Source organism: Garra rufa, chromosome 22 (genome assembly GCF_049309525.1).
Source record: "Garra rufa chromosome 22, GarRuf1.0, whole genome shotgun sequence".
In the NCBI taxonomy this organism is placed as follows: Eukaryota; Metazoa; Chordata; class Actinopteri; order Cypriniformes; family Cyprinidae; genus Garra; species Garra rufa.
In genome coordinates, this window is record NC_133382.1 from 2,766,794 (window position 1) to 2,782,696 (window position 15,903).

The window sequence follows — 15,903 nt, forward strand, 5'->3', positions numbered from 1 at the left end:
TTAAATTAAAATGTAAAATACAAAAGTAAAAATAATAGTATCTCAAAATTAACACTGGGTTCAACAAATGAATTAAATGCAACAGTCTGCATCAATCTTTTCTAGTTTGGCAACTTCTAATGAAATTATGTTCAACCGACAAACTTAACTTAATTTTTTAAGTTGATTACCCATACAAATAAAGTTATTCCAACTATGTTAACTTACTGTGATTGTAAGTAATACTGTAAATGACAGCTAATTCATATAATCTATGTCAGTTCAAATCAACACCTAAGACAGCACATGATAAATGTAACTTATTAAATTTAACAAACAAGCAAAATATTCATTAGCGCATTTGTTCAATTGATCCATAAAGAACCTTAAACATCTGTAGAACCTTAATGTTTTACAAAGGTTCTTTGTGGCGAAAGACAGTTCTTCAGATTACAAAATAGTAAGAAAGAGATGGTTCTTTAAAAGAACCTTTTACTGAATGGTTCTTTGTGAAACCAAAAATGGTTCTTCTGTGACATCTCTGTGAAGAACACAGTAATGTTCTAATGTAATTATCAAAATAATGTTGAATGTGTAACTTAAAAGGTTTAAAGGTCAACTAAACTAATAGAATTTTTATCTTGCAACCATGCATTTAAGTTGTGCTGCCCTGAATTTCTTTTTGGAGGTTAGTTTATATATTAAATGCCAGCACATCTCATATAATTCTGCTTCAATTATAATTGAGGTAAATGATGCATTGTGAAATGATCAGCTCTGTCTAAGCGTGGAGGCACTGGTAATCTGTCAGAGAGGAACTACGAGTCTCAGAGCACCATACTGGCCGACAGTCGAGCAGGAAACCACTATCTGGACGAGCTGGTCAGCGTTATGATGACCCCTAAAGGAACCAACCGGCTGCATGTTCCTGAAGTTCGCATTATAAATGCTCAGGTACTGGAAATGTTATACAGCTTCCTTTAAAGGCTGAGGAAATGTGGCTTCATTCTTTTTCTGAATTAAAAAAAAAAAATGATTGTGTTAGTGCTAAAGTGGCAGGATGTTTCCACAATATTTTGATTTAAAATCAAAAGAAACTTTCAATACAATGAAAAAATTAAGGACCATTTATCATGTTAAAAAGATTTGTTTTTGTGTATCAGGATGATTATTCCAGGTCAGCGTCTCTGATCAGCCTGAGACCTGAAGAGTTTACTGTGACGCTTCAGAAATCTGGAGGGAGTCTGGGCATCAGTATCGTAAGCACAGTTCCTTTTATACTTTTATAGATTTTGAGATTAAATAATGAGAACATTTGTAGAGCTTGTGGATTTAAAGCTCTAGGAGGAGTTACAGTCAGAAATGTTAGTCTCAGAAGAAGAAGAACTAAGTTTAAATAGCATTTTAGTAGGCTGGCTTTCTCAAACCAACTTAATAATAATTTGACAAATGAACTTTGTAAGGAAAAGGCTCCACCCTGAAGCTAAATATAATCTTGAACAGGTAAATTCATCAGTTAGTATGTAAAAAATATGTTGGAGTACTACATATAAAGTATTAATATGCTACTCTGTCAAAAGACTGAGCACAACTACTAAGTAATCTTAGAATACATACTTGTACTTTGTACTTGTATTAAGTACAAGTATGCTTAAAGTTTTCTGTGTACTTGAAAGTATAAGCTGACTAGCCAAGTATACTAATAGCAAACGTTATTATAAGTTATAATAAGTATATAAATGTTATTTATTATAAGGGAGGGCAACCTTAGCAGTCCCAATAGATTTAGAGTTAGCTGCATTGGTTTGCACAGGGTCAGTGTATCACAGACAAGGCCAAAGAGGAAGAGCAGTCACATGAGTGTAGCGGTGCGCGTGTGGAAGCACGATTCACAGACTAAATTATGGCTAATCGCTTTAAACCAGGTTAAGCAGCTTGAGTAATTCGGACAAAATGCCACCAAGTTTAGAAGACACAAAAACCAGTGATCAATCCATTATTCTGTACTGAAAGCAACTAGACTTTGAACAATTGTAAAAATTTGCACTTGTTATTAGAAAAATATACTTAAAGTATGAACTGAATGTAATGATTTCTATGGAAGCCTGTTTCTGCCACTGAATAAAAAAATAAAAAAGGTTATTGCTGTCACGGTACGTACAGCAACAAGCAACATGATGGAGTAAGATGCAAAGTCTTTAATAAATCTTTAGGTGGTGTAACAAACAGACAGGACTGGCTGGAGAACACACAGACACAGAAGTTGACATTAAAGCCAAACAAGTTCGAACAAACTTATAAAGGGGAGATAATTACATCAACAGGTGGAGGAGATCACACTAACAAGCAGGAAGAACCAAATATGGGCATGGGAGAAACCAAACAGACAGTCCAACGGGGGAGACAATGGGAAAAACCATCATATACAGGCCATGATACAATTGCATGGTATAAACTCGCAATTGCGAGTTATAAAGTCAGAGTTGTGTGATATAAACTTGCAATTCTGCGAAAAAAAGTCAGAAATGTGAAATAAAAAGTAGCAATTACTTTTTTATTCAGTGGCTGAAACGGTCTTCCATAGTTTTCTGACACCTAATTGCATTAAAAAAAATGTATTAGAGTTTTAATTTGGATCAAATACATTTAGTTTACCTTCAGAGTATTCTTGACCTACTTCAGCAGGACTACATTTTTTATCATTTCATAATTCTATTGTCTTGAAATATAGTTCTATAGTAATAAACTAACGTAAACTAAAATATATTGTAATGGCATTTCAATTCTCTTGAAATTGTGTTTAATATACTTGTAGTTACAAATTACATTACATTTCAATGATGAAGTTAGTATATTTAAAACATTATCTTTAAATGTAATATCAAACACACTACAGTTAAAATCATCAAGTATTTTGCATGTTGACAAAAGATCATATGTTATGAAGATTAATACGTTAACACGACAAAAGATTATTATTTATTATTAAAAATTTTAATTTGACTCTTTAATACTGGTATAAGCAGAGTTGGGGAAAGTTACTTTTAAAAGTAATGCATTGCAATGTTGCATTACTCCCTAAAAAAGTAACAAATTTTGTTACTTAATTACTTTTTATGGAAAGTAATGTGTTACTTTTTAAATCTGGGCAGGGCTTGCTTGTTAGTTAGTTTTTAAATATAAAATGTTTGATTTTTAGCAAATGTAAAAGCCCTTTCAGACCAAAAAGTGAAATAAATAAGCCTAAAGCTGAAGGAAAAGTAAATTCACGTCTGTACGATAAAACTGTAGAAGAAGGAAGTTCAACACTCTTTAGCAATGAGAAAAATGAAGCACAAATGTAAGTTAATCTAAAGTAAGTTTTGCTTATTAGTAAGGTTGAATTGGATCAACAAAGGTCAGCAGCAAAGACCTTGGTTAATAAAATAGGATTAAATATGTAAAGGAAACAAAAAATAACTGACGTTACTTTTTTGAAGAAATTTTTTTTTCTTGTAAATGAAAAAGTAATGCTTTGTTTTACTAGTTACTTGAAAAAACTTAACATGATTACGTAACTCCCATTACCCCCAACACTGAATTTAAGTATACTAAGTTTGTTAAACTGGCCTTTTATTCCATTAATATTATATTATCAACAAGTAGATTTTTTTTAAATATACTTTTAAGATTTGAAGTATACTACAAGTGCATATTCAATACAATTAAGTGCACTTCCTTCCACAGGGGATTCTTTCTTATTCAATAAAGACATTTAAAAAATGAGAACATTGTACAAGTTGTATATTGTATCGATGTAGTATAAAACTATGTATCTTGATGTGTGAATGGTCAGGGTGGAGTGAATACAGGTTTCCGTTATGGAGGTATTTACATCAAGAGACTGGTACCTGGTGGAGCGGCTGAACAAGACGGACGTATCCAGACAGGTATGTGTTAACACTATCTTATCCCGTTACAGTACTTAAGTATTTTTTGGGAGTATAACTTCAGTTTTTATATTTCAGCCTACTTTTACTTTTACACTCCACTACATTTCCTAATTAAAATGTACACTTTTACTCCGATACATTTCCCAGAAGCATATTTGTTACTTACTACAAAATAGTCAGAAGAACACGGACTGCAGGAAAGCAGGTTTGACGAATCAGTGTCTGGCGTTTGCAAGTTAGAGCTCCTAAAAACACCTTTGATCATGCAATAAGACTGACATTTTAGACATAATATTGCTTGTTTTTGCTCAGTTTTGCCACGAAAATAGTTCCAAACAAAGATCACAGCAGTGTTTTGCGTCTCTGAGCAATGGACGGTTTTTATCTATTGAATGAATCAGCTTTTTGAATGAATCGGTTAATAAAAATGATTCAGTGATTCACTCATTAACAGTCAAATGCTTTGTTCCTGAATGAATCAGTCGTTTGAATGGATCGCTTGAATCTCAATGACTCACTCATTAACACTCACTTGCTGCCACCTACTGGCGGTTTGAATTTCACATTTCGACTAGTTTTTTATGTCTTAAATTATTTCAAATATCAGTATTCAATATTTTTGTTAAAAACAATGCATCCATGTCCCTCTGAGAGCCATTAAACTGTGTAAAGACATCTAAATGCTATTTCCGATGCAGATTCTTACCCAGAAATACAAAATGGAAGAGTTAAAACTGAACACAATCTTGCTACTCAAGCTGTGTATGAACATTTTATACATATTTATTTGCTTCTTTTCCAATTTGCATTTACTTGCACTTTTACTTTCAATACTTAAGTACGTTTACTTCTACCAAAAAGTCATTTTCTGGTGAGATATCTGTACTTTTACTTAAGTATGGCTTTCAGGTACTTTATACACCACTGCCCTTCAGTTCAGTAAATGGTTGTGAAAATGTGTTGTTAAGGTTGAGTCACTTGTGACGACTAGGGAATGATGATAGTGTGTGTGTGTGTGTGTGTGTGTGTGTGTGTGTGTGTGTGTGTGTGTGTGTGTGTGTGTGTGTGTGTGTGTGTGTGTGTGTGTGTGTGTGTGTGTGTGTGTGTGTGTGTGTGTGTGTACCTGGTATTCATCACGTTATGGGGACCAAATGTCCCCACAAGGATAGTAATACCAGTAGATTTTGACCTTGTGGGGACATTTCTCAGGTCCCCATGAGGAAACAGGCTTATAAATCATACACAATGAGTTTTTTTGAGGAGGTAAAAGTATGCACAATTTCCTGTGAGGGCTAGGTTTAGGTGTAGTGTAGGTGTAGGGCGATAGAAAGTACGGATTGTACAGTATAAAAACCATTACGCCTATGGAATGTCCCCATAAAACATGTAAACTCAACATGTGTGTGTGTGTGTGTGTGTGTGTGTGTGTGTGTGTGTGTGTGTGTGTGTGTGTGTGTGTGTGTGTGTGTGTGTGTGTGTGTGTGTGTGTGTTTCAGGAGACAGGCTGTTGGAAGTGGATGGCACCAGACTGCAAGGATTCACAGATCAGCAGGCGGCTGAATGTTTGGCAAGAACAGGAGAGGTAATCTGTCTGTCTCTCTCCCTCATGGCAACTAGTGCCATCTTTATGTAATCAGCTGTAATCACCGCTCGCTTCTAGCAATTCAATTATTGCCTACTGAACATCTCAGATTCCATCTTTTTAAAAACAGAAAATAACCTTATAAAGCCTACAGTTTCATGGATGTGACCTATAGCACGGATATATTTGTAGCAATAGCCAACAATACATTGTATTGGTCAAAATGATACATTTTTCTTTAATGCCAAAAATCATATTAATTAAAGATCATGTTCCATGAAGATATTTTGTAAATTTTGTACTGTAAATATATCAAAACTTAAATTTTGATTAGTAAAATGCATTGCTAAGAGCTTCATTTGGACAACTTTAATGGTGATTTTCTTTATATTTAGATTGTTTGCAACCTCAGATTCCAGATTTTCAAATAGCTGTATCTCAGCCAAATATTGTCCTATTCTAACAATACATACATCAATGGAAAGCTTATTTATATATAATATATGTGTACATCAGTTTTGAAATATTGACCCTTGTGACTGGTTTTGTGGTCACATATGGATAATCATGTTCAGTTGTGAGTCTCAAATATGATCAGGCTTTTTTTTAAGAACTTTTTTTGATAAAATTTTATTTGTTCATCTCTCAAACACATTATTGGATTGCATTGCATTATCTTTGAATCATTTCGATCTCATCATACTAAGACATATTATTGGAAATGAGTGATGAGTAATAATTTCTATAATTTTATGCACACTGCAAAAAAAATGCTTTTCTTACTTAGATTTTTTGTCCTGTTTCCAGCCAAATATCTAAAAATTCTTAAATCAAGAAGGATTTTATAGAATTTAATTTAATTTAATATTTAATGCTAAATCAAAATTAAGTGAGTTTTTGCTTAGAACAAGCAAAATAATCTGCCAATGGGGTAAGATAAAATATATTATTTCAAACGGAAAACAAGATTACTTTTCTTACCCCATTGGCAGATTATTTAGCTTGTTTCACTTAATTTTGAGTAGTTTTTTTCTGAAAACTAGACTTGTCTAGAAAATCCTTCTTGATTTAAGAATTTTTAGATATTTTGGCTGTAAACAAGACAAAAAAATGTAAGTAATAAAAGCATTTTTTGCAGTGTAAGCATCTGCTGGACTGTTATAACAATCTCACATTAGAAGCATCAGAATTTCATCATAAAAATATCAGCATCTGCACCAAATTTAATGTTTTTGTTCAGTTTGGGTATCTGAATAAAACTGCGCTTCATCTTCTCACTATCTCATACAGTATGAGCCATGAAAGCCTGATGCATCAAATATAATAAAAAAATAATTTTATATAATAAAAAATTTTATAATAAAAAAAAATAGTTTTTAAACTTGGTCTAAAGGTTCAATACTCAACTCATCCATTTGAAATAAATAGATTTTTTTCTGGCAAATTTTTCATATGCCAAGCTTCATCTGAACTTATGTTAGTGGTAATATGTGAACGCTGTCAGGTGGTGAGTCTGGTGCTGGAGCGGGACGGAGGCTCTGTGCTTCAGCGAGGTCCTGTAAACCCCAAGTTACGGGACAAACTCATCGTCCGCACGCCCAGTTTTGCAGAGGCACAGATGAGGAACAGCTGCCCTGCCATCACCATGACCAGACCCTTCGGACTCAAGCCCAGAGACTACAGCTTTGTGTCCGACGGTATAATGAAAAGATGTCAAACTTTTGGGAACGTTTAGAAAAGCTGCACTGGAGCAACTCAATAGTGGGTTAGGATGAATTTTGTTAACACACTGCAAAAAATGCTTTCTTACTTAGATCTTTTGTCTTGTTTCCAGCCAAAATACCTAAAAAAAATTAAATCAAGAAGGATTTTATAGACAAGGAAAAATGTTCTTCTTGTTTTCAGAAAAAAAAAAGTCAAAATTAAGTGTTTTTGCTTTAAACAAGCAAAATAATCTGCCAATGGGGTAAGCAAAAAAAAAAAAAAAAAATGCTATTTCAAACAGAAAACAAGATTTTTTTTTACCCCATTGGCAGATTATTTTACTTGTTTCAAGCAAAAGACTTGTTTTTTCTGAAAACAAGAAAATAAATTTTACTCGTTGAGAAAATCCTTCTTGATTTAATTTTTTTTTTATATATATATATATATTTTGGCTGGAAACAAGACAAAAAATCTAAGTAAGAAAATCATTTTTTGCAATGCATGGTAAGAAGATAAACATTCAGGTTTTTGTAGTTTCTTAAAAAAACTTAAAATGACCATGCAAATTGTTAAATGGCATAGTAAAATTGTCTTAATGGGTTACTGCAACCATTATCTTGATCTTTAAAACACAAATGAAGATTTTTTTATAGTCTCATCATTTTGGTCCATCGATTTATAGGATATAATATAATATTTGTATGTAATCAGTGTTTTTAAGTTTCAAAACAATCATAAAGACATCCTAAAAGTGTGAATTTTAGCAGTTTAATCTAAGTTTTCTTAAGAGCAAGAATGCTTTATATATGATGAATAGATTTCTGCTTCAAAAGAACTTATGTCCATAGTTATGTCCATAGAAAGCACATTAAATGTAAGTAAAGTGTCTACTTTTAAGGTTTCAAATACATTTTTGGAGAATGAAATGTCCAAATTTGGTTAAAATAATACTACATCGTCATTCAGTGTGACAATATTTTTGTAAAAATTTAAACAACGTGCTTATTTTGACTTGGACATATTAAAACAAATAAAAGAATAAAGGAGCATATTCAATTTTAGTGCGTTTTAAATGAGTAAAAATTTCTTAGTGAAAAATAGGCAAAACCTAGGATAGTGGCACATTTAAAAAATGTAGAATTACAACTAATTAGTATTTGTGGTGAAAGTAAATCATCTTTTAATATGTCATAAATTGATTTTTGTTGTAAATATGCCTGACAAGATTGTTACACTGAATGCCATTTTAGTAGATGTCTTCTGTAAATTAGAGGAAAATAAACAAAAACAAAAATGCAATTAAACAGAAAACTTAAAAAAAAAAAAAATTTAAAGCAGTATTACACTTATTGTTTTTATGCTTAAACACTTTTTCATCTTTGACCCTCATATATATAAACAAACAAAGTCTGAGTTCTCAAATTCTGCCAATTTTATAACAAAATGTTCAATTTTATTACAGAATCAATGAATGAGGTTTAGATGTGGCAGATCACTCAGTTCAAGCAGCAAGTAAACCGATAATATCTTTCTCTTTACTACTAATTATAGCACAAAATAAGCACATAAATTAATAAAACTAAGCAACAATAAGCATATGTAAAAAAACAGCTTGTAAACAATGTCATGTAACATTTATTTCAGAAAATCAGATGTCACAGCTCAATAGTTAGCTAGAAAATATAGAAGCATTTTGATAAATATATGCCATATATTACATATTATTTTTACTTAACCTGTTAGTGAAGTCTTCGCTATTTAATTTGTTTGAATAAATCTGTCATGAACACATTTTACATTTTTAGATTTCAAGAACAAATTTGAATGGAAGATTACCAATATTCTTAAAAAGTTGATGCCTTACACACTTTTATAAAACCTTTTAGTTGTTGATTTGTTCATTAATTATTAACATTTATTTTTAGTTTTGGTTTTAAGCTCAATTACAAAACTTAAAAACACTAAAAACACTAAAAACAAGTCAAAATTAGGTGAGTTTTTGCTTGAAACAAGCAAAATAATCTGCCAATGGGGTAAGAAAAATAATCTTGTTGTCTGCTTGAAATACGATTTTTTTTCTTACCCAATCGGCAGAATATTTTGCTTGTTTAAAGCAAAAACTCACTTAATTTTGACTTGTTTTTACTAAAAACGAGACAATAATTTTTACTTGCCTAGAAAATCCTTCCTGATTCAAGAATTTTTAGATATTTGGGCTGAAAACAAAACAAAAAATCTAAGAAAAGCATTTTTTGCAGTGTGTGCTTATTTTTTGCTTTGCCATTATGGAGTAGGGAGTGTAGATTGATGTGAGAAAAAAAGTAATTTAAAGTAGTTTAACATAAGGCAGCAACATAACAAAATGTGAAAAAAATGAAGGGGTATGAATAATTTCACAAGGCACTGTAGGTGCTAGAAAACATCAGGATTGATTTAGCTATATCTGCCAGCCCTCGTCACTATTCAGACCTTGCTTTAAATCACTAATTAGGATTTTTAAATTCGCTCTAATTCTGTCCTCAGATAACATTCAGGAGGTGACTCTCAAGAAGAGACTGAACGGTCTGGGCTTCAGCTTTTTCATCACAGAGCTGGATACGTCCCTCGACTCTGGCTCCATCGTGCGAATCAGAACGCTGTTCCCAGGTCAGCCAGCAGAGGAGAGCGGAAAGATTCGGGAGGGAGATGTTATTCTGTCTATTAACGGAGAGCCGCTGAAGGGTCTGTCCTATCAGGTAACAGTGGAACATTTCTTCATTCATTTTATTTACAGGCAGTGTTTGGGAAAGTTACTTTTAAAAGTAATGCATTACAATATTGAGTTACTCCCTTAAAATGTAACTAATTACGTTACTTAGTTACTTTTTATGGAAAGTAATGCGTTACGTTACTTTTGCGTTACTTTTTAAATCTGGGCAGGGCTTGTTTGTTTTTAACATAAAAAGTTGTATTTTTGGCAAATGTAAAAGCCTTTTCACACCAAAAGCCTCAGGCTTAGAGAAAAGTAAATTGACGTCTGTACAGTAGACCGCAGAAGAATAATGTCAACTCTATAGAAATAAAAAAAGGAAAACCAATTGTTAGATTAATTTTGGCTTATTAGTGTGGATGAATTAAATCATTGAAGCTTAATAAAATGGGATTAGATACAATAAAGGATATTTGTATTATTTAACATATTTAATTATTGCAGGTTTATTTATTTTGAGGAATACTGTATCTGTTTTTTTAGTGAGTGAGATGAATTAATGCATGTTCGCATTTATTCTAGAACTAAAGTAACAGCTTTTAATCAATAAATGAGGGGAAAAAGTAACTGGTATTACTTATTATCATTATTATTATTTATTTTTTATTATGCAATTATGTACATATTAATACAAATATATGCATCTCACAACAGTAACAGAAAAAAGGTGCATGCATATCTAAAAAAGATTCATGCCAGGGACAAAAAAAAAGTAAACATTAAATTAACCAAATTAAAGTTTCATAGTGCTTCATAGGTCTTTTTAGCTTTTCTGCTTGTAATACTTTTCAAAGTAGTTCCATACTGTTTAATTTCTTTAATAAAATGTTCACAATTTGGCTTAGCTTTAGCCCATTTCTTTACATGAATGTGCTATTTTTCCAAGTAAAACAATTAGTTGCGTAAGAAAATAAATTGTACTTTTAGAATCAATGGTATCTTGTACAAACTGATGTTACTTATTTGAAGAAGTGTCTCAGATATTTTATATCTTGCCAATTAAAAAGTAATGCGTTACTTTACTAGTTACTTGGAAAAAGTTATATTATTATGTAATGCGTTACATAATAATATGTAACGCTATTAAAATTGTTAAAATTGTCCAAAAAGCCAGTCATATTTACTGTTAAACTAATATTTGTCCTCTGACCCAACAGAGAGTGCTGCAGTTACTGAGGAATTCTCCTTCAGAAGTGCAGCTGCTTCTCTGTCGTCCTGCTCAAGGTATTGAGAATAGATTTAATATCGTGCCATTAGGACATTTTGATCCATTTGCAATCTTTGAAAGACTAAGATAGCATGCATTAAATTATTTTTTAAGTATATTTGAATAATAACTACAGGTCAACGTTTTTTTTTTTTTTTTAAATTGAGATATGATTTTTAATGGCTTTGCTCACAAATGCTGTATTTATTTGATTTTTAAAAAATCTGTAAAATTGTAAAATATTATTTCAATTTAAAAAATAGTTTTATTTGTGAATGTCTGTTAAAAATGTAATTTATTCCTGTGATCAAAGCTGAATTTTCAGCATCATTATTCAAGTCTTCAGTGTCACATGATCCTTCAGAAATCATTCTAATATGCTGATTATTGTCAGAAACATTATTTTAAAATAAATAAAAATAGAAGCTATGTTAAACTGTAGGAAACAATGTGGAATAAATGTATTTTTAATCAAATAAATAAAGCCTCGGTGTGCGTATTAAAACAACTTCTTTAATGAAATCTTTAATCTGAACAGCATCTCTGATTGGTGTTTACAGTAACTTGGAATCATGTTTTATGTTGTTAAGGAACACTTCCACCTATATCAGAGAAAATAGGCCAACTGACCTGCAGCTGAACCATGAAAGATGTCAAATGGGCATTTAATCATCTCTTCTCCTGGGAAAGAAGGTCATAAAGCAACCCTGGTGCATTATGGAAGAGGATGGATCCTTCAGATGGGTTAGAAAACTCAAAACAGAGCGCAGATGGACTTTCCTACTCTCCTAATAACACTGGAAAACCAAAAGTCTTGCTTGGGTACTTGCTCTCATACTTTAACAAGCTTGGCTTCTGCTTACAAGTCAGTGTTGCTTGACAGTGCCAGTGGCATTGCAGACATTCACACAAACACAAGTACAGACAACTTCTTAATGCTTTCTAGGGATAATCCTGAACTTGTTAAAGCAGGGTCAACATGCACAGGATCTTAAGCTTCATCTAGTCACACCCAGACCAAACATAGGATAGCCAGACTTTACTATCATAAAGACACATTTAATCGATCTCAGATGAATGTATTGGACTAAAAGAATATTGTTTGTGTCCACAGGTCCTCTCAAATACATAAAGGCTGAGCACTGAGAGCAGAAGCTGAGTGTTTGCAGTCTGACGGTGATCTGTGGTGCCAATCATTGCCTGCGTTTTACATGACTGGACAAAAAGACAAGTTTCAGTAAGACCTGATTTTACTGATGCACCCAAATATCAGCAATTAAAACAATAAATGATGTTCTGATGCACTTGAATGTATGTTTGAATAAATCTGTCATGAAAACAAGTTATTACAGCAATTTGAAGGTTCATATTTCAATATAAATTTATTATATATTTATTATCAATATAGGAATGCACCAAATGTTTGGCAACTGAAATTTAGCCAGGGTTCAAAATCCAAAGATGAGAATTATTCATAAATCTGCTGCTGTCAGCAAAAAGTAGGACTGAGGTCTTCTTGCGGGTTTATTCATAACATTCATAAATGTTAGTATTGTGATTTTACTGTTGTTCTGTCAAATAAAATAAAAAAAGTAAGACAAAAAATAATGATAACAATCATTCCAACAGCTCTATTAATACCTTTATTCTAACATTCTCCTTTGCTCAGCAAGGCTGCATTTATTTGGACATTAAAAACACATGCCTCATTCAAGAAGGGGGTCTTAAAAATGGCCAAAGAATATTATTTTATTAACTTATTAATTTGAAGTTAAATTGTGGTTTGTTGGTAGGCTATAATGTCTACTAGAATGTTAAAAATGTTCAGTGTTAAATAAATATTTTTAAATACTTTTGTTTTTTCTTTGAAAAGCAATACAAATCTGTGAAAAGCAAATATTGGCTATTTAATTTATGCAATGGTGAAAAATTGGCAAAATGCATGGGGGGAAAACATGAAAAAACTGGCTTCGGCCAAGAATTTTCATTTCAGTGCATCCCTACTTCATTATATTATTAAAAAGTTCATATAATATAATACAAATAAGTCAAGGTGTGTGATTCAAGTGTTGACTTTTTAATAAATTAGATTTATTAATTGATTATTAAAACATTAAACAATAAAACGAATTTCAGTTTCAGTAAAGAATTTTGGTGCATCACTACCTTATTTATAATTTTTTTATCCTATTATCATCATGTGTCAGACAGCCAATTTGAATATAAACAATTTGAATGATTTTGAATTGCCAACGGCATCTAATGTGATTAAGTATTTTACCTCATTTATATTTTACCTCATTAAATTTTCAACTGCTTATCTCATTTTATTCATTTTAAAATTTAAAAGAGTATAGAATTCATTCTGCAGAACTGCACAGATTTCCAACCAAAATCAGTGCAGAAAATGTGAAAAGTCAAATTCACCCAAAAATGAAAATCCTGTCATTACCTGTTATTAGATATTACTTAAAATGTTGGTAATCAAACAGTTTCAGCTCCCATGTACTTATTCACTTCCATACACTGCAAAAAAATGCTTTTCTAACAGATTTTTTTGTCTTGTTTCCAGCCAAAATATCTAAAAAATTCTTAAATCAAGAAGGATTTTCTAGATGAGTAAAAATTATTGTCTTGTTTTCAGAAAAAACAAGTCAAAATTAAGTGATTTTTTTCTTAGAACCAGCAAAATAATCTGCCAATGGGGTAAGAAAAATAAACTTATTTCAAACAGAAAACAAGATTATTTTTCTTACCCCATTGGCAGATTATTTTGCTTGTTTTAAGCAAAAACACACTTAATTTTGACTTGTTTTTTCTGAAAATAAGACATTAATTTTTACTCGTCTAGAAAATCCTTCTTGATTTAAGAATTTTTAGATATTTTGGCTGGAAACAAGACAAAAAATCTTAGTAAGAAAAGCATTTTTTGCTGTGTAGTGTACTGTTTTCAGAGTCAAATTTAAGTTTTGGCTTAGAACAAGCAAAATAATCTGCCAACGTGGTAAGCAAAAAAATCTTATTTCAAACAGAAAACAAGATTATTTTTCTTTCCCCATTGGCAGATTATTTTGCTTGTTTCAAGTAAAAACTCACTTTTTTTCTGAAAACAAGATACTTTTTACATTGTATATATTTTGGCTGGAAACAAGACAAAAAATCTAAGTAAGAAAAGCATTTTTTTGCAGTGCAGTATTTTTTGTCCATACAAGTCACTGTGAACCAAAACCATGTCATTACCAACATTCTTTAAAATATCTTCCTTTATGTTTCACAGAAAAAAAAAAGAAGTCACAAAGGTTTCAGACAACATGAGGGTGAGTAAATGATGACAAATGTTCATTTTTGGGTGAACTGGCCCTTTAATTTTAAGAAAAAAACAAGTTAAAATCTTCTAAATGACTAAATAAGTAATTCAACTGATAAATACACATGGCCTATTTTTATTTCCCAACAGCTGGCTCAACCTGTGGCAAACTGAAGCTCAGTTCCTCTAGAGAGTGTCCACAAGGTGGCATTACATCTTCATAATTCATGTGAACAAAACGATAGTCACATTGTTTGACAATGTTATCTGTTGTCTGTTATATTAGCCTCCTAAACACTGAATACTATATTTATTTAAATCTGATGGCAGCTCACTGTGACCCACACCTTCACCTTAACAGCAGTTTTTATAGTGCCTTGCTGTCAAAATAAGATTACCACTTACAAATTACAGATATGCCTGTTACAGTAACTGAATTATACGGAGCCCCTTACGTCACCTGTAGAAGAAAAATAATTAATCCGTGGGGACGGTTTTGCAATTCGTTCCCTCAGTTTATAAACCGTTCTCACGAATTCTTAAACTGTTCCCTCAGTTTAACAATTCGTGCCCACGGATTAACAAACCGTGCCCACGAATTTCCAATCCGTGCGCTCAGATTTTGTAAACCGTACCCTCGGATTTTGAATCCGTACCCACAAATTCATAATCCGTGCGCACGCTTTCGCAATCCGTTCCCACAGTTTGTAAACTGCTCTCACGGATTTGTGGCCCCGCCCCCAAATTCAACCAGGACACCTGTTTATATGCTGGATGCATTGTTTTGCATTTATTAAACTTTATTTCTCAGTAGGCTATATGAGACTATGCAACACTGACAAAACAGAGTTTTTAGCTTTATTTTATATTAATCACCATTAAATTAGCTGATAAAACATCACGTGTTTTAACCTATTGGTTATTAATGTAAAATAAACGCTAAAAAGAAGCCTGTTTTGTAAGTGCGGTCATGGTACCAAAATAAAATAATAAGTGAAGAGCGCTGTTCAAACGGCTTTGTTTTATATAATATTTTTCAAAATATAAAATTACCTGAATTAAAAAAAAAACGTGTTTTGGAGAGGAGAAGGTAAAAAACAATACAAAACAAATAATGTACAGGTTATGTTGCCATTCCTTTGTTCTCAAACTAAATGCAATGTAATAATAGGCCTTATTTAATAATAACATTAATAGTGCAGCATGCTACTCTGGGTGAAAATCTTATCATTATCACAAATCCGTGAGAGCAGTTTACAAACTGTGGGAACGGATTGCGAAATAGACGGTGGGCCGAGTGGAGATTTCGTGTTTTCAAACGATCTGTGGTGAGGGATAACCCAGTTTTTTATATGTAACCGCTACGCTTTTCAACAAAGTAAATAAAAATTGTTGCCACTCACACACTTTGTCCATTACTATAATATCGATAACTTTCTCTAG

The 15,903-nt window shown here is 32.0% G+C and overlaps 1 protein-coding gene across 1 annotated transcript in view; it reads left to right on the forward strand.

Annotated features, from left to right (window-relative positions):
• frmpd2 (FERM and PDZ domain containing 2) overlaps window positions 1-12,457 on the forward strand; it is a 33,825-nt gene extending 21,368 nt beyond the window's left edge. Inside the window, exons 17-25 of the mRNA XM_073828811.1 lie at window positions 755-933; window positions 1,143-1,238; window positions 3,815-3,908; window positions 5,408-5,493; window positions 6,998-7,190; window positions 9,721-9,932; window positions 11,104-11,170; window positions 11,744-11,975; window positions 12,268-12,457. Of these exons, the coding sequence (XP_073684912.1) occupies window positions 755-933; window positions 1,143-1,238; window positions 3,815-3,908; window positions 5,408-5,493; window positions 6,998-7,190; window positions 9,721-9,932; window positions 11,104-11,170; window positions 11,744-11,793 (977 nt within the window). The 3' untranslated portion in view covers window positions 11,794-11,975; window positions 12,268-12,457. The remainder of the gene's footprint in view (window positions 1-754; window positions 934-1,142; window positions 1,239-3,814; window positions 3,909-5,407; window positions 5,494-6,997; window positions 7,191-9,720; window positions 9,933-11,103; window positions 11,171-11,743; window positions 11,976-12,267) is intronic.
• The last annotated feature ends 3,446 nt before the right edge of the window (window positions 12,458-15,903 follow it).